At 38.0% G+C, this 27,129-nt stretch overlaps 2 protein-coding genes across 2 annotated transcripts in view; both read left to right on the forward strand.

Annotated features, from left to right (window-relative positions):
• Window positions 1-26,545, forward strand: LOC130856753 (protein S100-A11-like). The gene is made up of 2 exons (XM_057741594.1): window positions 1-6; window positions 26,087-26,545. The coding sequence occupies exons 1-2, from the start codon at window positions 1-3 to the stop codon at window positions 26,447-26,449; spliced, it is 369 nt and encodes a 122-aa protein (XP_057597577.1). The 3' UTR covers window positions 26,450-26,545.
• Window positions 1-27,129, forward strand: part of M1AP (meiosis 1 associated protein) — a 73,272-nt gene that overhangs the window by 16,297 nt on the left and 29,846 nt on the right. The gene's annotated exons all lie outside the window — the stretch shown is intronic.

Here is a 27,129-nt window from a genome sequence, read left to right on the forward strand (position 1 = left end):
ATGCAGGTGAGGCAATCATAGTTCTCCAGGCCACTAATGAGTTCTTTACAGTGGGTTCTCAAACTGAATCTGTGAGAGAGCTCTTTTTATTTCTCTTTGGTCATGACAGATCAGGCATGGACTATGTCCTTTTCTCCCTTCAGTGACTGTACCCAGAAAGTACTGAATCTCTAATGACACAGAGCTCAGAGTACTCTGAGGGTACCTGATGCCTTTATTTAGAATAGTTAGAGGCTAGTGCTGTATAGAAGAGCTTTTAAATGCAGGAAGGCAGCTTTGTAGCTTGTGTCAATGCTAATGATTCTTCCATTAACTTTCTATTTGCTTATAAATAATACATCATCCCATAAATTGTTTGTAATTCCTCTTTGTGAGTTAAGTGTATTGATACATACGGTTCATAGCTTGAAATCTTCCCAGTTTGTCTGTACTTTTCCTCAAGGTAATTGCTTTACTCCATTAATGTTTTGCTTTATCTGATGTTCTTGTCAAGAGATTAACAACAGCAACTAGTCTTATTCTCAGGATGAGTGCTCTAGAATTAGGTTGCCTAAGTCTAAATCCCAGTTCTATTACTTAATAGCTGTGTGGTTTTAGAGAAGGTACTTAGCCTGTGTAAGCCTTTAATTTCTGCCCCATCCAGTAGCTGTGGGGATTAAATGAGATCATATATGTTAATTACTTAGTATATAATAAATGTTAAGTGAAAGTGAGCTATTCATAGTATTTTTTAAAATTTTTGTACATGGATGGCTTAATATTTCTGAGGTTTGTTTTTGATGACCAGGCTCCAAGTGGACTGTGAGTTACCTGAGGATAAGATGGTGTCTTTTTTTTTTTTAACTATTTGCCTATCTATTTATTTATTTTATTTGGTTGCATGAGATCTTAGCTGCAGCAGGCAGGCTCCTTAGTTGCAGCTCACTACTCCTTAGTTGTGGCATGTGAACTCTTTAGTTGTAGCATGCATGTGGGATCTAGTTTCCTGACCAGGGATCGAACCTGGGGCCCCTGCATTGGGAGCTCAGAGTCTTATCACTGCGCCACCAGGGAAATCCCAAAATGGCGTCTTATACATCTTTGTATCACCAGCATATATCATTCTGCCTGGCACATAGCAGATTCTCAATAAATATTTCTTAAATAAATAAATAAATGAATGAATGATTGGAAAAAAATCAAATGATTTGTGAGCGGTGGTGGTCACACTTTCTGACATCAACGCAAATATTTAGGGACATATGCCAAACACCAGTAGCTTCTCTTCATGATATTCCCATGAATAGCATGAATTGATGATATATCATGAATATTCATGAATTATTGAATATCATGAATTGATTCAAACACTTCTTGAATCTGTTTATAATTTCTTTAACTGTGGTAGCCATGATTATCAGTTAAAAATTGTCTACACTCTTCTTTTCGAAGAAACAAACCAGTTACAAGGAAATGATATTACAGATCAGTTTTAAAAGGAACTATGAGGGACTTCCCTGGCAGTCCAGTGGTTAATATTTTGCAAAAAAAAAATCTTAAAAAAAAAAAAGGAACTATGAGATCATGTCCTTCAGTTGCTCTAAATACTGCCTTCTTTAGTGCAGCCCTACATAGTGAGATCTAATCAATACAAAGATGACTTGGAGACTGCAAGATCCAGAATTGTTGAAGAAAAAGTGAACTTAGAAATTAAGAAGGTAGACTCACCTTTTAGAAAGTTCTTTAGCAATATCTTAAATGAAAAGTTTAACTTTAAATCATATTCATATCAGTTAAGGTTTTCTATAAATGTTCAGCCATGTAATTTATTGTATGTTTTCTTTCAGCTATATACATGGCACTTCCTTTCATCTGTTCCTGATTGGTCTAACTTGTTCATTTTTTCTTTATTTAAAATTTAGCTGAAAGTCAGTAGTTTACCAGATGTATCTCTTTGTAAACAGAGATATGTTTACAAAGTTTTATGGAGCTGAAAATGAATTTGATTGATCTTAAAATTTTTGAGGTGGTCATCTGATAGGAAATACAATAATTAAATTATATTAAATTAAATCCATCCCTATTCTTAGACAAATGCAAAGACAGTATAAAATCTATGAAGTTATCATCAGTGTTATTTTATGTGTGGTCATTATAATAAAAGCCTCAAATAAATCCCTAGTTTAAATACACATTCTTTACACACATTACGCATATTTGTTACACTCAGAGTTGTAAGCAATGTTGAATCTTTAATAAAATTTTTTTTTTAATTTAGAAAAGCTTATTTAGGTATGTTAAGGCTTTTAAAGAATGGTCCTAGATTGTATTCTCCATCTTGTAACCCCATAGGAATTGTTTTAAAATTTGCTCAAGTAAATGCTTGCTTTAAAGAACCATTTCTCACCCTCGCAAGTGTGGAGATAAATCATTTGTATAAACTTGAAAAAAAATTTAGCTGAAATATCGTGCCTAACTCTCTTTGTGGTAGCTTTTGTCCAGTTATTTTTAAATTTTTTATTACAAGTTATACACATTTAAATATTCCCTATACAGAAATATAATATAAACAGTTCAAAATGACCCAAAATTCTACCCTCCAGAGATAATCGCCACTATTAGCAGTGTAGGACACATTCTACTGAATTGTTTTCCTTACACATATATGGACATGAATATACATGTAACATTATTAGTGTTTTTAATATCTACTTTTACAAAAATGGAACTATATAATTTTTTTATTTAGCTATTTATCCAGTAATTTTTTTCATATTGGCACATAGAGATCTAACCCATTCCTTTTGGTAGCTGCGAGGTATTCTAGTGTATAAATTCATCACCATTTATTTATTTATTTATTTATTTTTTGGCACACGGGCTTAGTTGCTCCGCGGCAGGTGGGACCTTCCTGGAGCTGGGACCGAACCCGTGACCTCTGCATTGGCAGGTGGATTCTTAACCACTGCGCCACCTAGGAAGCCCCATCACCATTTATTAAACCATCCAATTAAATTTTCATTTGAACTGTGTGGCCTTGAACAAGTTACTTAAACTCTTCGTGCCACAATTTTCTCACTTATAAAATAAGGCATAAAAAAATAATAAATAAAATAAGGCTAATAATAGTAGCTACCCCATAGGGTTTTTACAAGGATTAAATATAACTTGCATGTAAAGCACTTATAACAGTACCTGGCACATGTGAGCATTGCATAAATGTTATCTGTTGATATTAATAGTAGTAGTAATAACAGAGAATGGACTGGAGAACTCGAGGTATGGGAGGGGGCGGGGGGTGAAGGGGAAACTGAGAAGAAGCGAGAGAGTAGCACAGACATATATATACTACCAACTGTAAAATAGTCAGTGGGAAGTTGTTGTATAATAAAGGGAGTCCAACTCAAGGATGGAAGATGCCTTAGAGGACTGGGGCAGGGAGGGTGGGGGGGACTCGAGGGAGGGGCGTCAAGGAAGGGAGGGAATATGGGGATATGTATATAAAAACAGTTGATTGAACCTGGTGTACCCCCCAAAAAAAAAAAATATTAAAAAAAAAAAAAGTAGTAGTAAGAGTTTGTGAGAGGTGTAAAACCTCTCACAAGCTTTTTACTGAGAAAATTTATGTATGCCTTTTTACTGAGAAAATTTCAGGCTCTAATAATTTTTTATTGAAAAGAAAATGTGACTATAAAATAATTTTTAATTCAAAATCATTCACAATTCCACTACCCCATTACACTGATTTTGTTTTTGCACATTACCTCTTAGTTGTCCACAATCATTTTTAGTTTTCATAGTTATAATTTGTGTACGTAATTCTTTTTGTTTTCAAGTAACATAGTATTATAAAACTTTTTCCATAGTTTTTGTAGCCTTTCTTTTCCATTATTTATGCATTTTGTTCCTGTTTTGCTCTTAAAAGAGGACTAGAAATGTTGGTCTATGAACTAGAGATGTGAGGAGGTATACTTCTCACAGGAGAGGATGGAATACTTCTTTATCTTTGTATACACTTTTTATATATAAGCCAATCTGACACCTTAGAGCAGATCTCTAATACTGGATTTTGATCATAAATTTAAGATCTAGGAGAGCCTGCCAATTCCAGCAGCCAAAGTTAACCTCATAGGACAGCCATCAATGGAGAGAATAATGCTGCTAGTTGGTTTTATTTTTAAATAAATTCTGAGCCTCAAGGAAAAGATATGTGAACTAAAAGCCATAGTTTCTTAACATACTCTTAACATTTGTCTATAAATTATAATAACAGCAACCCTTTACTGAACATTTGCTGTCCAAATACTTTCTGTTCTAAATGGTTTCCACTTATTATCTTATTTAATCCTCATGTATCTAGATGAAGAAACTAAGGCATAGTTTCTTGTCCAAATTAACTTTCCCAAAGTTTCTTGTTTATGATATAGAACAGGGATTCTAAGCAGTCTGACTCTAAAGCTCACATGCTTAAGCATTCTCTATACTTCCTCAGTTGAAAGGAGCAGTAAAGATAATCAAAAATTCAAAAGTTGGTTCTTTGAAAAAAACTGATAAAATAGAGAATTTTTTGGTGAAACCAATGAAGAAAAAACAAAGGAGGCACAAGAAACCATGTTAGTGTTGTGAAAAAGGAGCACAGCTGCAGATAGAAGTATGGAATCAAACATTTAGACAAAAATCAACATACTCCTAAAAAGATACAAATTTCGACTCAGAAATAAAAAATCTAAATGGTTTCCCATAATCAATTATCAGTCCTAGATGGTTTTTGGGTGTTTTTTTTTAATAAATTTATTTATTTATTTGTTTGCTGCGTTGGGTCTTTGTTGCTATTCACAGGCTTCCTCTAGTTGCTGCAAGCGGAGGCTACTCTTCGTTGCAGTGTGCAGGCTTCTCATTGCGGTGGCTTCTCTCGTTGCAGAGCACAGGCTCTAGGCGATCAGACTTCAGTAGTTGTGGCACGAGGTCTTCAGTAGTTGTGGCACGAGAGCTTCAGTAGTTGTGGCTCACGGGCTCTAGAGCACAGGCTCAGTAGTTTTGGCGCATGGGCTTAGTTGCTCCATGGTATGTGGGATCTTCTTGGACCAGGGATCGAACCTGTGTCCCTTGCATTGGCAGGCAGATTCTTAACCACTGCACCACCAGGGAAGTCCCTCTAGATGGTTTTATAGTCAAATTCTATCAAACTTTCAAGGAAAAGACCACTCCAATCTTATACAAATTCTTCTACAAATTAGAAAGAAAGAAAAAGAAAACAACTCCCCCCCAAGTTATTATAGAAAACCAGACAAGAACAATGTAAGAAAAGAAAATTTCAGGCCAATCCACTCATGAAAATAGATAAAACTGTCTTAAATAATCTAATCATGTATAAAAAAAGAATACAGAACTGATCAAGTTGGATTTATCCCTGTAATGCAAGGTGATTTTGCATTAGAAATATATAAATATAAATTTAACCAAGGAGGAAAAGACCTATACTCTGAAAACTATAAAAAAGACATTGACTAAGGAGATTAAAGATAATACAAATAAATGGAAAGATATCCTGTGTTCATGGATTGCAAGAATTAATATTGTTTAAATGTCCATACTACCCAAAGCAATCTACAGACTTAATACAATCTGTATCAAAATACCCATGACATTTTTCACAGAACTAGAACAAATAATCCTAAAATTTGTATGGAACCACAAAAGACACCAAATAGCCAAAGCAATCTTGAGAAAAAAGAAAAAAGCTGGAGTTGTTATGCTTCCTTACTTCAGACTATACTACAAAGCTACAGTAATCAAAGAAGTATGGTACTGGCACAAAAACAGACACATAGATTAATGGAACAGAATAGCGAGCCCAGAAATAAACCCATGTACTTATGGCCAATTAATCTACGACAAAGGAGGGGAAAATATCCAATGGAGAAAAGACAATCTCTTCAATAAATGGTGTTGGGAAAACAGCACAGCTATGTATAGAAGAAAAAGAGTTAAGTCAGGACATTTCCTCACACCATATACAAAAATCAACTCAAAATGGATTAAAGATCTAAATGTAAGACTAGAAACCATAAAATTCCTAAAAGAAAATATAGGCAAAACACTCTCTGACATAAATCATAGCAATATTTTTTTAGGTCTGTCTCTTAAGTCAGTGGAAACAAAAGCACAAATAAATAAATGGGACCTAATTAAACTTAAAAGCTTTTGCACAATGAAAGAAACCATCAACAAGATAAAAAGACAACCTACTGAATGGGAGAAGATATTGTAAATAATATCATCTGATAGAGGGTTAATATCCAAACTATATAAAGAGCTCATACAACTGAATATCAAAAAAACAAACAACCAAATTAAAATGGGCAGAAGATTTGAATAGACATTTTTTCCAAAGAAGACCTACAGATGGCCAACAGACACATGAAAGGATGCTCAACATCACTCATCATCAGGTTAATGCAAATCAAAACCACAACTGTCACCTCACACCTGTCAGAACAGCTATCATCAAAAAGACTACAAATAATAATTGTTGGCAAGGATGCGGAGAAAAGGGAACTCTAGTACACTGTTGGTAGGAATGTAAATTGGTGTAGCTACTATGGAAATCAGTATGGAGGTTCCTCAAAAAATTAAAAATAGAATTACTATATGATCCAGAAATTCCACTCCTGGGTGTATATCTGAAGAAAACAGAAACAGTAATTTGAAAAGATATATGCACCCCAAAATGTTCATAGCAGCATTATTTACAAAAGCCACGATATGGAAGCAACTTAGGTCTATCACCAGATGAGTGGATAAAGGAGATGAGGTGTATATATATACAATGGAATATTACTCACCCATAAAAAAAAAAAGATTGAAATTTTGCCATTTGCACAACATGGATGGATCTAGAAGGTTATAGCTTAGTGAAGTAAGTCAGACAGAGAAAGACAAATACTGTACATTATCACTTATATGTGGAATCTAAAACATAAATGAATGAATATAATAAAAGAGAAACAGACTTACAGATACAGAGAACAAATTAGTGGTTACCAGTGGGGAGAGGGTTTAGGATGAGGGGCAAGATAGGTAAAAGGGATTAAGAGATAAAAAAAATACTGTGTATAAAGTTACAAGGATGTAATGTACAGCACAGGGAAATAGCCAATATTTTATAATTACTTTAAATGGAGTATATCCTATAAAAATATTGAATTACTGTGTTATACACCTGAAACTAATATAACATTGTAAATCAACTATACTTCAATAAAAAAGAAAAAATGTATAATTTACCAGATCAACAGATAAAGGTAAAAATTGTTATCTTAATAGATACAGAAAAAAGTATGATGAAATTAACATCCATTCATTATTTAAGAAAAAAAGTCTTAGTAAACTAGGGATAGAAAATAACTTCTATAACTTGGCAAAATATTTCTACCAAAAATCTACAATGCATTTCTACTGGTGAAATGTTAGGAAGATTGCCTTCAGGTATAGCCATCAATGAAAAAGACCAGAACCTACCAGAAAAAATCTTCTACAACCAAAGACATAAAGGAAGGACCACAACCACATGGGTAGGAGGGGAAGACTCACAATATAAAATCCCATACCCCCCTGGGTGGGCAACCCACAAAATAGAGTATAATTATATTGTAGAGGTTCTCCCACAGGAGTGAGAGTTCTATATCAGGCTCCCCAGCCCAGGGTCCTGAACCAGAAAGATGAGCCCCCAGAGCACTTTGCTTTGCAGGCAAGCAGGACTTAATTTTGGGAATCCCAAAGGTCTGGGGAAAATAGAGACTTCATTCTTAAAGGACACACAAAAAACCTCACACACACTGGGACCCAGGGCAAAAGCAGTAATTTGATAGGAGCCTGGGCCAGACCCAGCTGCTGGTCTTGGAGAGTCTCCCAGAGAGGTGGGGAGTGGGGGTGGCTGCAGCTCACCCTGGGGACATAGGCACTGGCAACAGCCATATTTGGGAGCTTTCTGCCATATGGACACTGGTGCAGGCAGCCGCCATCTTGGGATCTTCCCTCTAGCTCATTAGCACAAAGACCTGGCCCCACCCAACAACCTGTAGGCACTAGTGCTGGGATACCTCAGACCAAACAACTAACTGGGTGGGGACATAGCCCCACCCATCAGCAGACAGGCTGTGAAAATACTTCCTGAGCCCACAGCTGCCTCTAGATATGCCTCTAGACACAGCCCTGCCCACCAGAGGGCCAAGTCCCAGCTCCACCCACCAGGGGGCAGGCACCCGCCCTGCCCTCCAGGGAGCTTGTAGTAGCCTCTAGAACAGCCTCACCCACCAGGGGGCAGACACTAAATGCAAGAAAACCACAATCCTGCAGCCTGCAGACCCAGCCCACCCACAGCAGGCCAGACCCTACCCTAGGAGCAGCTGGGCCCCAGCCCTGCCTACTAGCAGGCCAACACAAGCTTCAGGACACCCCAGACCCATACCCACCTGTGTCAGGAATTGACACACCAACCCCCCCCCGCCCCGCCCCTATTGCCAGCAGTCTGACACCAACTATGGGATCCCTGGGCCCTGCAGCTAAACTCCAGGACCTGGCTCTGCTTGCCAGTAGACTAGCACTAACCTCAGGACCTGGCTTCACCCACCAGTGGGCAGGCAACATCCCTGGAGTTTTCTGGACCCTTACACTGCCCACCAGTGAGTCAGCATTAGCGCTGGGGCCCCCTGGGGTTCTGTAATTAGCCACCTTATGACCAAACCCCACTAACTAGCAGCTAGTAGCATCCACACAAGGCAGGGCTTGGCAGCTAACCAGGCTAGGGGCCAACCACGCCTACCAAACTGCCCACATAGTCAGCGCACCACAACAGAAGGAACCACGCAACCCTCATGGGAGGAACCCCTAGAGCATATAACTTAGATGGCAAGAGGGATGTGTGCTGACAGGATGCATAGGACATCTCCTACAGAAGGCCACTTCTCCAAGGTCAAGAAAAGTAACAATACATACATAAAAATACAAATAGCAACTTAGACAAAATGAGGCAACAGAGGAACATGTTCCAGACAAAGGAACAAGATGAAACCCCAGAAGAACTAAGTGAAGATAGGTAGCCCACCTGAGAGAAAGTTCAGAGTAATGATTGTAAGGATGATTAAAGAACTCAGGAGAAGAGTGGATGTAGTGAATGAGAAGTTGGAAGTTTTTAATAAAGAGAAAATATAAAGAAGAACCAAACAGAGATGAAGAATACAATAACTGAAATGAAAAATACTCTAGAAGGAATCAAAAGTAGACTAAATGCTACAGAGGAATGAATCAGTGATCTGCAAGACAGCGTAGTGGAAATCACTGCCACTGAAGAGAAAAAAAAGAAAAACGAATGAAAAGAAATGAGGACGGTTTGAGAGACCTCTGGGACAACACCAAGCACACTGCTATTCGCATTATAGGTGTCCCAGAAAGAGAAGAGAGAGAAAGGGGCTGAGAACATATTTGAAAACATAATAGCTGAAAAATTCCCTAACCTGGGAAAGGAAACTGTCACCCAAGTCCAGGAAGTGCAGAGAGTCCCATACAGGATTAACCCAAAGAGGAATGCACCAAGACACATTGTATTTAAAAATAACAAAAATTAAAGATAGAGAATATTAAAAAGCACCAAGGGAAAAGCAACAAATAACATGCAAGGAAAATCCCATAAGGCTATCAGCTGATTTTTCAGCAGAAACTCTTCAGGCCAGAAAGGAGTGGCACAATATATTTACAGTGATGAAAGGGAAAAACCTATAATCAAGAATACTCTACCCAGAAAGATTGCTTTCAAAAATCAGGAATAATACATGAATGCGCCATCACCACTCTGATTCAACATAGTTGTCCTAGTCTAGTAAGATAAGAAAAATGCTAAAGGGTGTGAAGATTGGAAAGAAAGAAACAAAAACTGTTTTTATTTGAAATATATTTACTTGGCTACATTAATAACCAAAATATTCTATGGAAAAATTACAATTAGTAACAGTTTAACAAGGTGACTGGATATAAGAGAAACATACAAAAGTCAATAGCATTTCTATAATTAGAAACAAACTCTTCGAAACATCAATTTTTAAAGAAATACCTTTTACAATAATAAAAAAAATAAAGTATTTAGAAATAAATTTTAACAAAAGATGCATAGAATAGTTATTGGGAAAAGTTTAAAGCTTTACTGATGCACCTTGAAGAAGATATAATTAATGGAGAATGTTAATGGATGGAAACATTCAATATCATAAGAATTCAGTTTTCCCTAAATTGATCTGTCAAGCAATTCCAATTAAATTGCTATTGGAGGGCTTCCTAGGTGGCGCAGTGGTTAAGAATCCACCTGCCAATGCAGAGGTCACGGGTTCGATCCCAGCTCCAGGAAGATCCCACATGCTGCAGAGCAACTAAGCTCGTGTGCCAAAAAAAAAAAAAAAAGTGCTATCGGAGTTTTTTGATGAACTTGACAAACTGATCCTAATATATATATTAGATGCTAAAATATATATTAAGGCTAAAGGTTTGCATTGCCTGATATTAAAATGATTATAAGGCTATTCTAATTGAGGTATTGTTGTATTGATACAGGGAAAGACAAATTGTCCAGTCTAGAACAGATGAGAGAGCCCAGAAACAGACAGATACATTATATGAAAACTCGATATGTGACTGAGTTGATGTGGCAAAGCAGTGGGAAAGGATGGATTTAGTCATTAAGTCATACTGGAACTATCAGTATTCCATATGGGAAAAATGAAATTTGATCCCTTCTGCATGCCATTTACCATACTATATTTTAAATGGATTAAAGACTTAAATATGAAAGTTAAAATGTTGGGCTTCCTAGGTGGCGCAGTGATTGAGAAAACGCCTGCCAGTGCAGGGGACACAGGTTCGATCCCTGCTCCAGGAAGATCCCACATGTTGTGGAGCAACTAAGCCCCTGCACCACAACTACTGAGCCTGCGCTTTAGAGCCCCTGAGCCACAACTATTGAGCCCATGTGCTGCAACTACTGAAACCCACGCGCCTAGAACCCGTGCTCCACAACAAGAGAAGCCACGACAATGAGGAGCCTGCGCACCACAACGAAGAGTAGCCCCCACTCACCTCAACTAAAAAGAAAGCCCACACACAGCAAAAAAAACCCAACACAGCCAATAAAATAAATAAATAAATAAATAAATTTATTTTTAAAAAAAAGTTAAAACGTTAAAAATTTTGCAGGAAAATATAAGAAAATTTTATTACCAGAAGTAGAGAGAAGAAGGAATAAAGTTTGCTAACCATAAAAAAAGATTGATGAGTATGATTACTTCAAAATTAAGAATTTCTGTTCATCAGAGACACCATGAAGAAAGTGATAACAAATCATAACGATATTTACAACTCATATGACCAATAATGAGTTGGTATCCAGAATAAGGAATGCCTGAAACTCAAAAATTTTTTTAAAAGACAATCTATAGTCAGTGGGAAGTTGTTGTATAACAAAGGGAGTCCAACTCGAGGATGGAAGATGCCTTAGAGGACTGGGGCAGGGAGGGTGGTGGGGACTCAAGGGGGGGGAGTCAAGGAAGGGAGGGAATACGGGGATATGTGTATAAAAACAGATGATTGAACCTGATGTACCCCCCCCCAAAAAAAATAAATAAATAAAATAAAATTTAAAAAAAAAAAGACAATCTAATTTTTAAGTAAACAAAAGATCTGAACAGGTATTTCACAGAAGTGGAAATCTTATGGAAAAATAAACATAAGAAAAATTATGATATGCCATGTTCTTGGATTGGAAGACTCAGCATTGTGAAAATGACTATACTATCCAAAACAATCAACAGATTCAATGCAATCCCTATCAAATTACCAATGGCATTTTTTACAGAACTAGAACAAAAAATCCTAAAATTTGTATGGAGACACAAAAGACCCTGAATAGCCAAAGCAATCTTGAGGGGGAAAAATGGAGCTGGAGGAATCAGACTCCCTGACTTCAGACTATACTACAAAGCTACAGTAATCAAGACAATATGGTACTAGCACAAAAACAGAAACATAGATCAATGGAACAGGATAGAAAGCCCAGAGATAAACCATGGTCAGCTAATCTATGATGAAGGAGGCAAGGATATACAATGGAGAAAAGGCAGCCTCTTCAATAAGTGGTGCTAGGGAAACAACTGGACAGCTACATGTAAAGGAATGAATTTAGAACACTCCCTAACACCATACACAAAACTAAACTCCAAATGGATTAAAGACCTAAATGTAAGGCCAGACACTATAAAACTCTTAGAGGAAAACATAGCAAGAACACTCTTCGATGTAAATAACAGCAAGATCTTTTTTGACCCACCTCCTGGAGTAATGGAAATAAAAACAAAAATAAATAAGTGGGACCTAATGAAACTTCAAAGCTTCTGCACAGCAAAGGAAACTATAAGCATGACGAAAAGACAGCCCTCAGAATGGGAGAAAATATTTGCAAATGAATCAACAGACAAAGGATTAATCTCCAAAATATATAAACAGTTCATCCAGCCCAATATCAAAAACACAACCCAATCCATAAATGGGCAGAAGACCTAAATAGGCATTTCTCCAAAGAAGACATACAGATGGCCAAGAGGCACATGAAAAGCTGCTCAACATCACTAATTATTAGAGAAATGCAAATCAAAACTACAATGAGGTATTACCTCACACTGGTTTGAATGGGCATCATCAGAAAATCTGCAAACAGTAAATGCTGGAGGGGGTGTGCAGAAAAGGGAACGTTCTTGCACTGTTGGTGGGAATGTAAATGGATACAGCCACTATGGAGAACAGTATGGAGGTTCCTTGCAAAACTAAAAATAGAGTTACCACATGACCCAGCAATCCCACTGCTGGGCACATACCCAGAGAACACCATCATTCAAAAAGACACATGCACTCCAGGGTTCATTGCAGCACTCTTTGCAACAGCCAGGACATGGAAGCAACCTAAATGTCCATCAACGGATGAATGGATAAAGAAGATGTGGTGCATATATACAATGGAATATTACTCAGCTGTAAAAAGGAACAAAATTGGGACATTTGTAGAGACATGGACAGACCTAGAGACTGTCATACAGAGTGAAGTGAGAAAAGAGAAAGAGAAAAACAAACATCGTATATTAACACATATGTGCGAACTATAGAAAAATGGTACAAATCAACCAGTTTGCAAGGCAGAAATAGAGACCCAGATGTAGAGAACAAACATATGGACACGAGGTGAGGGGGGAGGGGAGGAGAGGGGTTGGGGTAGGGTGAATTGGGAGATTGGGATTGCCATATATACATTACTAATAAGAAAACATCAAATTGTACACTTTAAATATACGCAGTTTATTGTATGTCGATTGTATCTCAATAAAAGTTCTTAAAAAGAAAAATTCTCACCCTTATTAGTAATCAGGGGAACAAATTAAAACAATGATATCCCATTTTATGCCCACTAGTTTGCAAAAAATTAAGAAGTTTCACCATAGTGTTGGCAATAGCAGAGCATGGAAACTCGCATATACTGACAGAAAGAATGTAATTGGTTCGCAACTTGTCATTTTGTTGTAAAGTAACATTCACAATACCCTACAACCTAGAGTTCTATTCCTAGGAGAATGTCTCCAGGAAAACTTTTACAAATGTACGCTTGAAGACATGTACAAGAATGTGAATATTGACATTATTTAAAAGGTCAAAAGTTAGACTACTCAAATGTCCATTGAATGAGGCATGAATAAGTATTACAAGGTATATTCACAAAGTGGAATATCATACAGTTATGGAAATGAATGAACCACAGCTACCTACAACAACGTAGGTAAGTCTTTTCAATATTGAGAAAAAAAGCAGATAACCAAGGATATAGACAATAAGATACCTATTTATAAAGCTCAAGCAGGACTTCCTAGGTGGCACAGTGGGTAAGAATCCACCTACCCATGCAGGGGACACAGGTTCGAGCCCTGCTCTGGGAAGATTCCACATGCCACAGAGCAACTTAGCCCGTGCACCACAACTATTGAGCCTGTGCTCTAGAGCCTGTGAGCCACGACTCTTGAGCCCGTGTGCCGCAACTATTGAAGCCCACACACCTAGAGCCTGTGCTCCACAACAAGAGAAGCCACTACAATGAGGAACCCGCACACCACAATGAAGAGTAGCCCCCACTCTCAGCAACTAGAGAAAATCTGTGTGCAGCAACAAAGACCCAATGTAGCCAATAAATAAATTAAAAGGAAAAGAATTTAAAATTCAGTGTATCAAAGTTTCCCTTAGTGAAGATCAGGACAAAGCATATAGATATATCTTAGTAGCATTGATGATCCACAGTTGAATAAAGGCTTCATGAGTGTTCATTTTGCCGTTATGCTTCATAGCTTAAATATGTTACATGTATTCATTTGCATATAAAAAAATTTATAATAGCTTTCCAAAGAATGACTAAGTAATAAATATGACAAAACTAAAACGGCCACTGTGATCAATGCATTTTGGCATCTAGAGGGCATCTGTCCAGGTTGACAGCAGTCTGCACTCATTGGGTATGTAAGTCTTTCATCCATTTACAAATCATCTTAATGATGCTGTCAACGAGCCTCCATTTCTCAGCCTTGGTACACAAGGATATCATGTTCCCTTTCTAAGTGCTCACAAACCATCTGTTTAATATTTCCTCCGAGCCTTTGCCAGGGATCAATGTCAAGCTTTTTTGGAAAGGTATTTTATCCATATGTGTTCTCAGGAAACACCAAATGTTAACAACCCAAACATAGAAGATAAAGATTCATTGCTTCCTAAAAGGTTCCAGGAAAAAAAAAAAAACTTTTCTGTGATTTGTGCTTCAGTACAGTTGTCAGACTCCACTTACTGATTTTTTTCTCCTTTCAGTGTCTTCAGAAATAGACCAGAAAATGCAGCTATTCATTGAGTTTGTCTTTGAAAGCTACATTAAAGTCATTTCCCTGTGGCATTAAGACTAAATTAAAACCACTGTTTTGTTTATTACCTAAAGATTTTTAACACAGAGAGACAATCATTAACAGAAGCCATAGTCTCAGAAAAATGGCAACTCTTCCCTTCTTAAAAATTGAGGAATTTTTTAGAGTTTAATAAAAAATCTAAAGTTATTTGAAAATTAGGTCTTTTAAATGTTTTCCTCATCTCTTTTGAGGAATAATTTGCATACTGTACATTGCATCCAAAGTGTACAATTCACAGAGTTTTGACAGTTGTATATGCCCACAAATCACCAACACAATCAAGATACAGAACACTTCCATTAACCTCAGAACACTCCTCTTGCCCCTTTACACTCCATTCTTGGCACTGATCTGTTTTGTTATTTAGTTATTTATTTATTGGCAGCATTGGGTCTTTGTTGCTGTGCACGGGCTTTCTGTAGTTGTAGTGAGTGGGGGATACTCTTTGTTGCAGGGTGGGGGCTTCTCATTATGATGGCTTCTCTTGTTGCAGAGCACGGGCTGTAGGCACACAAGCTTCAGCAGTTGTGGCACGTGGGCTCAATAGTTGTGGCTTGCGGGCTCTAGAGTGCAGGCTCCGTAGTTGTGGCGCAGGGGCTTAGTTGCTCCACGGCATATGGGATCTTCCTGGACCAGGGATGGAACCCATGTCCCCAGCATTGGCAGGCAGATTCTTAACTACTGTGCCACCAGGGAAGTCCCCTGATCCGTTGTTTTGTCTATAGATAAGTTTGTATTTTATATAAATGGGATCATATAAATGGTATATACTTCTTTTGTGTCTGGCTTTTTTCATTTAGATTTTGAAATTCATGCATGTTGTTTATATCAACAAGTAGGTGTTAGTTTCTTTTTATTTCCAAGTAGTATTATATTGTATGACTCTGCCACATATTGTTTAACTGTTCTCCTGTTAATAGATGTTTCAGTTGTTTCTAGTTTTTGACTGTAGTGACTTAAGTTGCTACAAATATCTGTATACAAATCTTTGTATGGACATATGTTTTTATTTTCCATGGGTCTTACTGTGTTTATGGTTAACTTTTTTCCATCCACTTACTTTCAACCTATTTGTGTCTTTATACTTAAAGGGTATCTCTCATAGACAGCATACAATTGGGTCTTGCTTTTTATCCATTATGCTATTCTCTGCTTGTTTTTGGAGTGTATACTCCATTAACGTTTAACATAAGTATTGATATTGTTGGATTTAGGTCTGTCATTTTATTTTTTGTTTGCTCTCTCTGGTTTTTGTTCATCTTTTCCATGTTTCCCCGCTTTCTTTGAATTATTAAACATTTTCAGACTTCTATTTCATCTATTGTCATTTAGCTATATTTCCTTGCATTATTTTTAGTGACTTCTATAGGGATTACATTATACATTCTTAACTTTTCAAAGTCTACTTGGAGTCATTATAGTACACTTCACATAAAATGTAGAAACCTCAAGATTACAGTACTTCACATAAAAGAGAAATCTTGTAGGGATTTAAATACATTTTTAAACTTGTTTATAGCCTACTTAGAATTAATAGTACCATGTCATAGAAAATATACAAACATTGCAACTTAGTAGGTCCATTTATCCCCTACACACACATACACACACACATACACACACACACACACACACATTGTCTTTCTGTTGTAGTTGTTGTGTGTATTACATCTACATTATAAATGTCACAGGCAATATTATAAATTTTTGCTTTAAACAATCGTGTATTTTAAAGAAACTACAAGAAAAATAGTTTTTATATTTACTGTTTCTGGTGTTCTTCATTTATTCCTAAAGACCCGGCTTTCCCTTGGGTATCATTTCCTTTAGCTTAAAGAACTTTAGTATTTCTTGTAGCTTGGTTCTGGTAATGACAGATTCTCTTAGCTGTTATTTATCTGAAATTGTATATTTCATTTTCATTCTTGAAGGAGGTTTTTCTTATATATAGACTTACGGGTTGACAGGATCTTTTTTTCTTTCAGTACACTAAAGATGTTGCTCCACTGTCTCCCAGCCTCCCACAGTTGCTCAATAAAAGTCACAGTCCTTAAATCACTTTCCCCTTTATGTAAAGGATCACTTTTCTGGCTCCTTTCAAGAATTTTCTCTTTATGTTTGTTTTTAAGCAGGTTTACAATGATGTGACTAGGCACGGATTTCTTGTTTGGGTTCACTGAGCTTCTTTAATCTGTACATTTATATCCTTAATCCAGTTTGGGAAATTTGCTGCCATTATTTCTTCAAATTTTTTTCTGTCTCATTCCCTCTCTTCACTCCTCTGGGACTCCAGTTACCCACATGTTAAACCTTTTAAAATTGTTCCACAGTTCCCCAAGGCTGTGTGGTTTTCTGCTTGTTTGTTTCATTTTGTCCAAACTTTTTTCTTTCTCTTCTTCAGATCAGATCATCTCTATTGATCTACCTTTAAATTCACTGACTCTCATCTCCACCTCCATTCTGCTATTAAGCTCATGTGGTGAATTTTTTGTTCAGATATTGTACTTTTCAGTTCTAAAATTTCCATTTGGTACTTTTTTATATTTTCTATTTCTCTGTTGATATTTCTTATCTTTTCATTCATTGTGAACATATTTCCCATTCCTTATGACCATAATTTTAATTATGCTGCTTTAAAGTCCTCGTCTGATAACTCTAACATCTTTGTCATCTTGGGGTTTGTATCTGTGGACTGTAATTTCCTCTGAAATTGGGTCATATTTTCTGACTCTGTATGCCAGAAACATTTGGATTGTATTTTCCGAATATTATGTTCTATAGACTTTGGAATCTATTATGTTACTTTGAAAAGTATTTGTTTTAGCAGACAATTAACTTTGTTAGACTCAAACTGCAACATTTCATGGCCTGCAGCAGGCCCCTCACTCAAGTCTCAGTCCCATTCTTTGAGCCTAAACTATGAACTGCTTTCAGTTCGTCCACCTAGGGTCAGCTAGGTGCCTGGACTGAGTTTAAGCACATAATTTAAGGCTCTCGGACTCTGGCTTTCTCCTTCCTTGGATTTCTTCCTCTCGCTCCAGAGGCTCTGGTTGCCTCAGGCTGCTTCCCCTGGTAATGCCAGTGAAAGACAGAGGCCTTTCTATTGAAAGTTTAGTTGCCCCTACACTGCTGTGATCAAGGCTACCCTCAGGGCAAAGATGCAAAAAATGGGAAACTCATTCCTTGCTGGTCACTTACTCCAAGTTTCAACTCCTCACTAATCTATCTTTGTTCAGTCTCAAGACTGCTGTGAGTTATTTTGTTTTGTTTTGTTTCATTTTTTAATATTATCTAGAGTTTATAGCTATTATTTATAGGAAGATCAGTTTGTTAGGTACTGGAACCTCTCCAGATTGGAAGGCCCTTATTCACTCTTGGTCAGTTTGGTTCTTTCTTTTTACCTCCTTTTCCTATCTTCTATTCAGGTTATTAAGGTCAAGTTCTTCATCATTTCTCTGTGTCTTTAGGAAATTATGACTTACAAGTTCTTCTGATTAAATCCCAACTCTTCTTTTCTCCTCTTCTTTCCCCGTTATCCCCCAACTCTCAGAAACTAACACACCCCTGCTTTACTTGGCAAATGACTTCTATTGCTCCCAGTCAACCTTAGGGCAATCTGGCTACTTCTCTCTCTGAAATCATGCCTGTCATATACCTAGCACTAGAGTAATAGTTAGCACAGTACAATGATTGTGGTCAAAAATAGACACAAGTATGTATATAAATTTAGAGTAGGATGGTGACAAATCACTAGAGCAAAGATGGTTCAAAAAGTGGTCTGGGACAAGTGGTTAGCCATCTAGAAAATACTCCAAATGGACCAGGGACATAAATGTAAAGAATGATATATTAAAAGTAGTTAAAGTAAACCTAGGTGAATTTCTTTATAATCTCAGCATAGGGAGGTTTTCTACCTGTGATTCAAAATCCAGGTGCAATAATTTACTTAACTACATAAAAATTCTCTATGTAAAAATAAAATCTTAGGCATGGCAAAGATCACCATAAACAAAGTCAAAAGACAACTGAAAACGTAAGAGAAAGTGTTTGCAATTTATATCTCGGGGGAAAAAAAAAAGACAAAATATATAATGAACACTGAAAAATCAAGGGGGAAAAAAGACCAAAAATCCTATAGAAAAATGGACAAAAGACATAAACAGATAATTCAAAAAACATTTTTAAATGGTCCTTAAACATATGAAAGCTCAACCTCACACCAACATACCATCTCCCACCTTTAGACTGACAAAAGTTAAAAGGTATGACAACACATTCTGTTGATGAGGCTACATTTCCATTCATTGCTGGTAGAATGCACAGTGGTACAGCCCATTTGGAGGGGAATTTGGCAGTATCTAAAAAAACTACTTAGGCATTTACTTTTGACTCACCACTCCCACTTTTAAGAATCCAATACCCTAAAGCTATATTTCTAACAATGTAAAAATTCCTACATATATACAGGATTACAAACCTGTCCTACAATCTTTCTAGATTTTTATTGTTGTTGTTTAGGATATGTTTTAGGACTTCAGTTTCTGTGACTTTTTTTTTTTTAACATTTCCTTACTCTACCTAACTCCCCAGTAAGTCTTGTATTCTTCCTTGGTTCCTCCTACTTTTGTTTTCACCTCGGAGTAGATCTTTCTCTCAGCTCACTTGGGCATTAAGGAGGTAAAGCTCCTTGGTCTAGTTCTCAAGGCCACACCAATAGGTTTAACGCCTTCCTAGCCCCACTTCCACCTTTTCCTAAATAATAACCATTTCCCTGCTGTCCTCCCCCACTTTAATGCCTTTGAAAACACTTCTTCCCAATCCACTTTTCTAATTTGCGTTGCAATTTACATTAAATGCTTTTTGTTTACAGAATATGTAAACTAGTTTGTGCAGAAAAAGAAGGCTTTTTTTTTTTCAGATCTTTATTGGAGTATAATTGCTTTACAGTGTTGTGTTAGTTTCTGCTGTACAACAAAGTGAATCAGCTATATATATCTACATGTATCCACATATCCCCTCCCTCTTGAGCCTCCCTCCCACCCTGTGCATCCCACCCCTCTAGGTCCTGACAAAGCATCTGAGTTGATCTTCCTGTGCTATGTAGCAGCTTCCCACTAGCCACCCATTTTACATTTGGTAGTGTATGTATGTCATTGCTACTCTCTTACTTCATCCCATTCTCTAAGTCTTTATTCTCGTCCTGCCAGTAGGTTTATCGGTACAGTTTTTTTTTGTTTTTGTTTTTTTTTTGCTTTGTTTTGTTTTGTTTAGATTCCATATATATGCGTTAGCATACGGTATTTGTTTTTCTCTTTCTGACTTACTCTGTATGACAGACTCTAGGCCCATCCACCTTGCTAGAAATAACTTAATTTCATTCCTCTTTATGGCTGAGTAATACTCCATTATATATATGTGCCACATCTTCCTTATCCATTCATCTGTTGATGGACATTTAGGTTGCTTCCATGTCCTGGCTGTTGTAAGTAGTGCTTCAATGAACATTGTGGTACATGTATCTTTTTGAATTAATGTTTTTCTCAGGGTATATGCCCAAGTAGTGGAATTGCTGGGTCACATGGTAGTTCTATTTTTAGTTTTTTAAGGAACCTCCATACTGTTCCCCATAGTAGCTGTATCAATTTACATTCCCACCAACAGTGCAGAAGGGTTCCCTTTTCTCCACAGCCTCTCCAGCATTTATTTTTTCTAGATTTTTTTGATGATGGCCATTCTCACTGGTGTGAGGTGATACCTCACTGTGGCTTTGATTTGCATTTCTCTAATGATTAGTGATGTTAAGCATCTTTTCATGTGTTCGTTGGCCATCTGTATGTCTTCTTTGGAGAAATGTCTATTTAGGTCTTCTGCCCATTTTTGGATTGGGTTGTTTGTATTTTTTATATTGAGCTGCATGAGCTGCTTGTATATTTTGGAGATTAATCTTTTGTCAATTGCTTCACTGGCAAAGAAGGCTTTTAAAATACCTTCTAAGTCTAGTGTTTCCCAAGTCAAACTATGCTTTAGATTTTGGTATATCTCAATCGGTGATCAATCCCTTTTTCAGGTGGGTTGCTTTTTTTTCTCAGTAAAATGAAAATAGAGCTAATTGAGACCCATAGATAAAATATTTTTTTCTTACAACTTGAATCATATATTTTATTAAAGAGAAAGATGTCACCAAAAAAAGAAGAAAGAAAGAAATGGCACTGGCACTTAGTAACTAAAATGTTTGTGTGTAGACAGCTGGGAGGCAGCTTTCTAATCTTTCATCCCTTATAGTTGCATGATGCTTTGAAGTCTACAAAGTGCTTTCAGGTGTCATCATTTTATACTCAGATGAACCCTAAGCCTAGGTATTATTATCATTCCCTCTTTATAGATGAAAAAATTGAGCTTAGAGAGATGAAGTGACTGGTCTAAGGTCACAGAGAAAGTTAGGAGCAGGTTGGCTAGGATTAGTTTATTCTATGAAGTGCAGCATTTACTGAACTCCTGTTGTATTCCAGACACTGTGCTAATGCTGAGGGTGCAGAGACGGATAAGGAGCTACATCTGGTACCCACAGGCATAAAGACACCCTTCCATAACCAGGACTCTCTTTACTGCACCTGCAGGATTTCCTCTCTATTTGAGCTGGCCAGGGCAGGGCAAGTCAGGCATCTCAAAGCAGGACTGGATGGGAATTCCCTGGTGGTCCAGTGGTTAGGACTCTAGAAATACACAGGCCTGAGAAAAAGCAATTCTAAAAAGATTACTCTCCCAGCCAAAGTAATTGCTCTGGAAACATTTTCTTTCTTAATTCATCTGCTTCGTAAGGGCTGAAATATTACATTTGGAATTAGGTTAGGACATGTCTCAGAGCTAGAGATACCCCATAGGTCCCTATTTTGTCTCTAATAATGTAAAGCATCCATTGTGAATCATTAGTATTTCATTCTTTAGTTAACAGTTGAGCCTTCTTTTTTTTTTTTTAGCCCACCTTAGGCTGTACCAGATTGACCCTCCATCATAGAACTCTCTGGGTGGCTGACTCTTCCCTGGCCAGCCAAGATAAAAGTTCACACACACACACACTTCTAGGGCTAGAAAAGAGGCATGTCCACTACAAGCTGAGGGGTCTCTGCTTGAGTTCTGCTCATGGGACTCCCGGATTCCTCTCCCATCTTCCCACCACAGCCCACTACCACCACAGAACAGGAAAGCATGTGTGGGAGGCCTAGGCTGAGACATGGGCATCCCACACAAGCTAATAGCTTGGCACACCTTCAAACAAATATTTTTAAAATACTAATTCAACAATTGTTTAGGAGCCAAGAGCTACGAAGAAGAAGAGAAAGGAAAGGAATACTGGCTCTGTTCTGCCCCAGTCTTGCACACTTCCCTAAGCAGAGCCAAAGCCTTGCAATAATGGAACCCACCCTTCTTAGAAATAGGTGTAGTGACTACCTGTTGTTACATGAGTATGTTCCTTTTGTGGGGGTCTCATCCTTCACCCCAGTAGTTTACCTGCCAGTCCTCTTCTTTAGCCTTCTTGCTATTCCCCCAATGTACCAAGGTTATTCTCACTTCAAGACTTCTGACCTTGCTGATTTCTCTGTAAGGAACAATCTCCCCAGAGATGTTTTCATGACTCACTCCTTCACTCGGTTCAAGTCTCTGCTCAGCTATCTTAGAGCATACTTCTTAGAGCATACTTCTTTGCTGGCTAGCCAAGATAAAAGTACACACACACACACCCTAATTTATTTTTCTTCGTAATTACCTATTGTTATCTGTGTTTTCTGTTTTGTTAGTTTATTGTCTGTTCTCCCACTAGAATGGTAAACCATGAAAGCAGAGAATTTGTCTTTTTCATTGTTGACATCAAGTAGTGCCTAGCTCATAGAAGGCACTAAATAAATAATTATTTGAATGACAGATTAAATGAATGAATATGTGACTCAGTGAATGAATGAGTGACAACAGTAATCTCCCTAAGAACAGTTCTGGGAAATACATTTTCTCTATCTCATTACACTTCTGTTGGTGTTTTAACCCCTCTTATAGACTGGGGCCCTAGGCAGATGATCACCACTTGGTCAGTCCTGTGCTCGCGTCGGTGCAGAGGACACACTGCCTTAACCCCCACTACCCCCACCTGCCACCTCCTTTCAAAGGGCTTCTCCTTTTTCCCAGGGTCCAATCATTGCCACCACAAATGAGGCATATGAGCTCACAGAGACCAGCTGGACTGCCCCTAACATTGTAAGCTATTGGAGACTATCCCCTTGCAATTATTGATTTAAAGACAGTTGTTAAATGACTCTGCACAGTTGTTGCTGAGCACACTTTGTCTGCTCTGATTACTTATCCTAGTTGTTAACATCCTGAAGCCACTCCTGCATTCACAGAGCAGACAGCACTGATTGTAAGCCCACCCAAGAAGACTAAGGTACCATGATTACATAGTCTCTATAGTGGTTCTTGACATTTTTGGGGTCACAGAGCTCTTCTGAAAAGCTGACAAAAGCTAAAGGACTATTCCCCTCCTCCACCCCACCAAAATACACCTATACACATACAGACAAAATTGTATACAATTTCAGGGGTTCCCAGAACCCCTGAAGCCCATCCATGACACCCAAGGACAGGTGACATGATGGTCATTTATAAAGAAATAGGTTTGGCCTATAGGTCAAGGCCTTTGTGGGACTGGGGAGGATGTGCAGGACTGGCCAGGAGCACCATTTTCCTGGGCCTCTACTTTGGACATTCTATGTCAAGACAGAAATATAGCCATTATATATGTAAGTATGTGTTAAAGTGTTAAATTCTCCCATTTTAAACACATTTCAATTTTGTAAGTCTGTTGTAGGATTGACTTCTGAGGAGGATTGCTTTAGGCATTATCTTACTACCTTTAGGCTTTCTTAGTCTTTCCCATTATTGTGCTTCTGGCAGGAAAGCTTAGCTCAGTGAAGGATGTCACTGCTTACGGCCACAGGGGGGCAGGGTAAGTCCAAAAACTGAATGTGAATGCCGGCTGCAGCTAGACTGCAACAGACAAGGCCTTCCTCGATTGTCAGGAACACCCAGACATGCAGAGCCGCACTTTCCCTCTAGTAACCTTTCTAGTTCATAACCTCAGTGTAACCAGTCTCATTGACTGCCCTGCTCGCCAGTAAATGGGACCTGTCCTTCAACGTCTGAGAACTCTCCTCCTCATTCCCCAGGTTTAGTACATTTAGTTGTATTTGTGAGGAACACAGTACCAGATGTTGATGTTCTTATGTATGTTGGTGGCAGGAAGACAGTCACCAAGACAAGTTATTGGGAAAAAAAAGAATTCTAAAAAAGGAAAGCACATTCTTTTCCTATAGAGCAAATCATTTTTTTGATGAGAGAAAGGGAAGAAAATGCCATTTGTTAGGCCTACTGCATGCAATTCATGCAGGTAATCATCTCACGTCCTATGCCTCCTATAACTATAATAGATTGTGCTATCCCTACTCTGCCCAAAGTCACATAGCTAACAACTTTCAAGCCACAATTCAAATCCTGGTCTTTCCACTGTGTTCCACCATCTGTCATAAACTCAAAAAAGGATAAGAAAACCCTTCAGGAGAAACAAAGTAAGAAGTATAATTAGTATTGCCCAAGTGGAGTCCACAGATACCCAGGGGGTACTGATTAAAGCCAATAGGGAGGATATAATTAAGCATAACTTCCTGGACAAAGTCAGTTCTGAATTCTGGAGGAGGTTCAAGCCGTGGATTGAGGAGTAAAAAAAGCGCTAAGGAAGGAAGTCAGGCAGCAAGAGACTAGCTTAGTTGAAGCAGAAGAGTTACAGGAAAAAGTAATAAGAGCGGAGGAGGAGGGAGCAATTGTTTAACTCTACAGGCATTTGCGAAGCTTCAGCTCTATGCAAGCTACTGAGCTGGGGGATGGAGGGATGGGGGTGTTGATAGGCTCTCAACAGGTAGCGGAGAGGGGGAATGTATTGATATGAGCTATCACAGAGGAAGGGAAGAATGGGGGTATTTGAGGAATTATGAGTAGTAACAAGTGATACAGAATGAGTGAAGGGAATAAAGAAGATGACAGCAGGGAGGCAGTACGTGCTCTTTAGCAAAGGAAGGATCTGATGAAACTATGTTTTAGAAAAATTAACTGGTAGTAAGAAGTACCAGAGGGGAAAGAATGGAGTTTGATGGGACAGCTAAGAAGCTACTGCCATAATCCAGGCACAAGAAAATGAATGCCTGGAACAGGGACAGAGAATATGGAAAAGAAGTTCTCCCTCTAAAATGTTCTGGTTTACACATTAGTCTTTAGCTTGGACAATGTGACTGTTTCTGAGAAGATTCCCCTCAAATCTGAAGCACAGCATCTCTGTGACAATTACCTGAGAACTGTTTCAAAGGAAGAAGCTCTCCTCTGTGGCTCTCCCAAGAACCTGTAGGTTAAGAAGTTGGAAAGAACTCTCATACTATATACAAAAATAAACTCAAAATGGATTAAAGACTTAAACATAAGACCTAAAACCATAAAACTTCTAGAAGAAAATATAGGCAGTAAGCTCTTTGACATCAGTCTTAGCAATATTTTTTTGAATATGTCTCCTCAGGCAAGGGAAACAAAGCAAAAATAAACAAATGGGACTACAGCAAACTGAAAAGCTTTTGCAGTGAAGGAAACTATCAACAAAATGAAAAGGCAGCCTACTAAATGGGAGAAGATATTTGCAAATGATATATCTGAAAAAGGGTTAATATCCAAAATATATAAAGAACCTATACAACTCAACATCAAAAAACAAACAACCCAATTGAAAAATGGGTAAGGGGCCTAAATAGACATTTTTCCAAAGGAGACATACAGAAGGTCAACAGGCATATGAAAAGATGCTCAGCATCACTAATCATCAGGGAAATGCAAATCAACACCACAGTCACTTCACACCTGTCAGAATGGCTGTTATCAAAAAGACAACAAATAACAAATGTTGACAAGGATGTGGAGAAAAGGGAACCCTCATGTACTGTTAGTAGGAATGTAAATTGGTGCATCTACTATGGAGAACAAAAAATTAAAAATAGAACTACCGCGCCGCTCCCCACTCGCTGCCGCGTGCCTCGCTCCTCTCCGACGTGGCAAAATTATCCAGCCCTACAGAGACTGAATGGTGCATCGACTCTCTTATTGCTGTTTTCCAAAAGCATGCTGGAAGAGATGGTAACAACAGCAAACTCTCCAAGGCCGAGTTCCTAATCTTCATGAATACGGAGCTGGGTGCCTTCACAAAGAACCAGAAGGACCCTGGTGTCCTTGACCACATGATGAAGAAACTGGACCTCAACTCTGATGGGCAGCTAGATTTCCAAGAATTTCTTAATCTTATTGGCAGTCTGGCCATAGCTTGCCATGAATCCTTTATGAAGTCTGCCTCTTCCCAGAAATAGATCCGAGGAGCCTTTGGGCCTGGCCTCCAGCCCCACTCCCCTTCCTTCCAGCCTCCCAGTTATCATCTACTCCTCACAGCCCACACATAACCCTGAGCCTGGGCACCCGCCACCCTATGCAGGCCACTGCTGTGGTAGTAATAAAATAGTATTGTTTTTTAAAGCACAAAAAAAAAAAAATAGAACTACCATATGATCCATCAGTTCCACTCCTGGGTGTTTATTCAGAGAAAAAACACTAATTTGAAAAGACATATGCACACTTATGTTCATTGTAGCATTATTTACAGTAGCCTGGATATGGAAGAAACCTAAGTGCCCATATATATATACACACACAACAGAATATTACTCAGCCATAGGAAAAAAAGAATTAAACCTTGCTATTTGCAACAACGTGGGTGGACCTAGAGGGTATTATTCCAAGTGAAATAAGTCAGACAGAGAAAGACAAATACTGTCAGATTTCAATTATGTGTGGAATCTAAACATCAAAACAGATGAACAAACATAACTAAATAGAAACAGAATCATAGAGAACAAACAGGTGGTTGCCAGAGGGGAGGAGAGTAGGAAGAGCAGAGAAATAGTTGAGGGAGAGTAAGAGATAGAAACTTTCAATTACAAAATAAATGAGTCATAGGTATGAAATGTACAGTGTGGTGAATATAGTCAATAAG

Source organism: Hippopotamus amphibius, chromosome 7 (genome assembly GCF_030028045.1).
Source record: "Hippopotamus amphibius kiboko isolate mHipAmp2 chromosome 7, mHipAmp2.hap2, whole genome shotgun sequence".
Taxonomy (NCBI): domain Eukaryota; kingdom Metazoa; phylum Chordata; class Mammalia; order Artiodactyla; family Hippopotamidae; genus Hippopotamus; species Hippopotamus amphibius.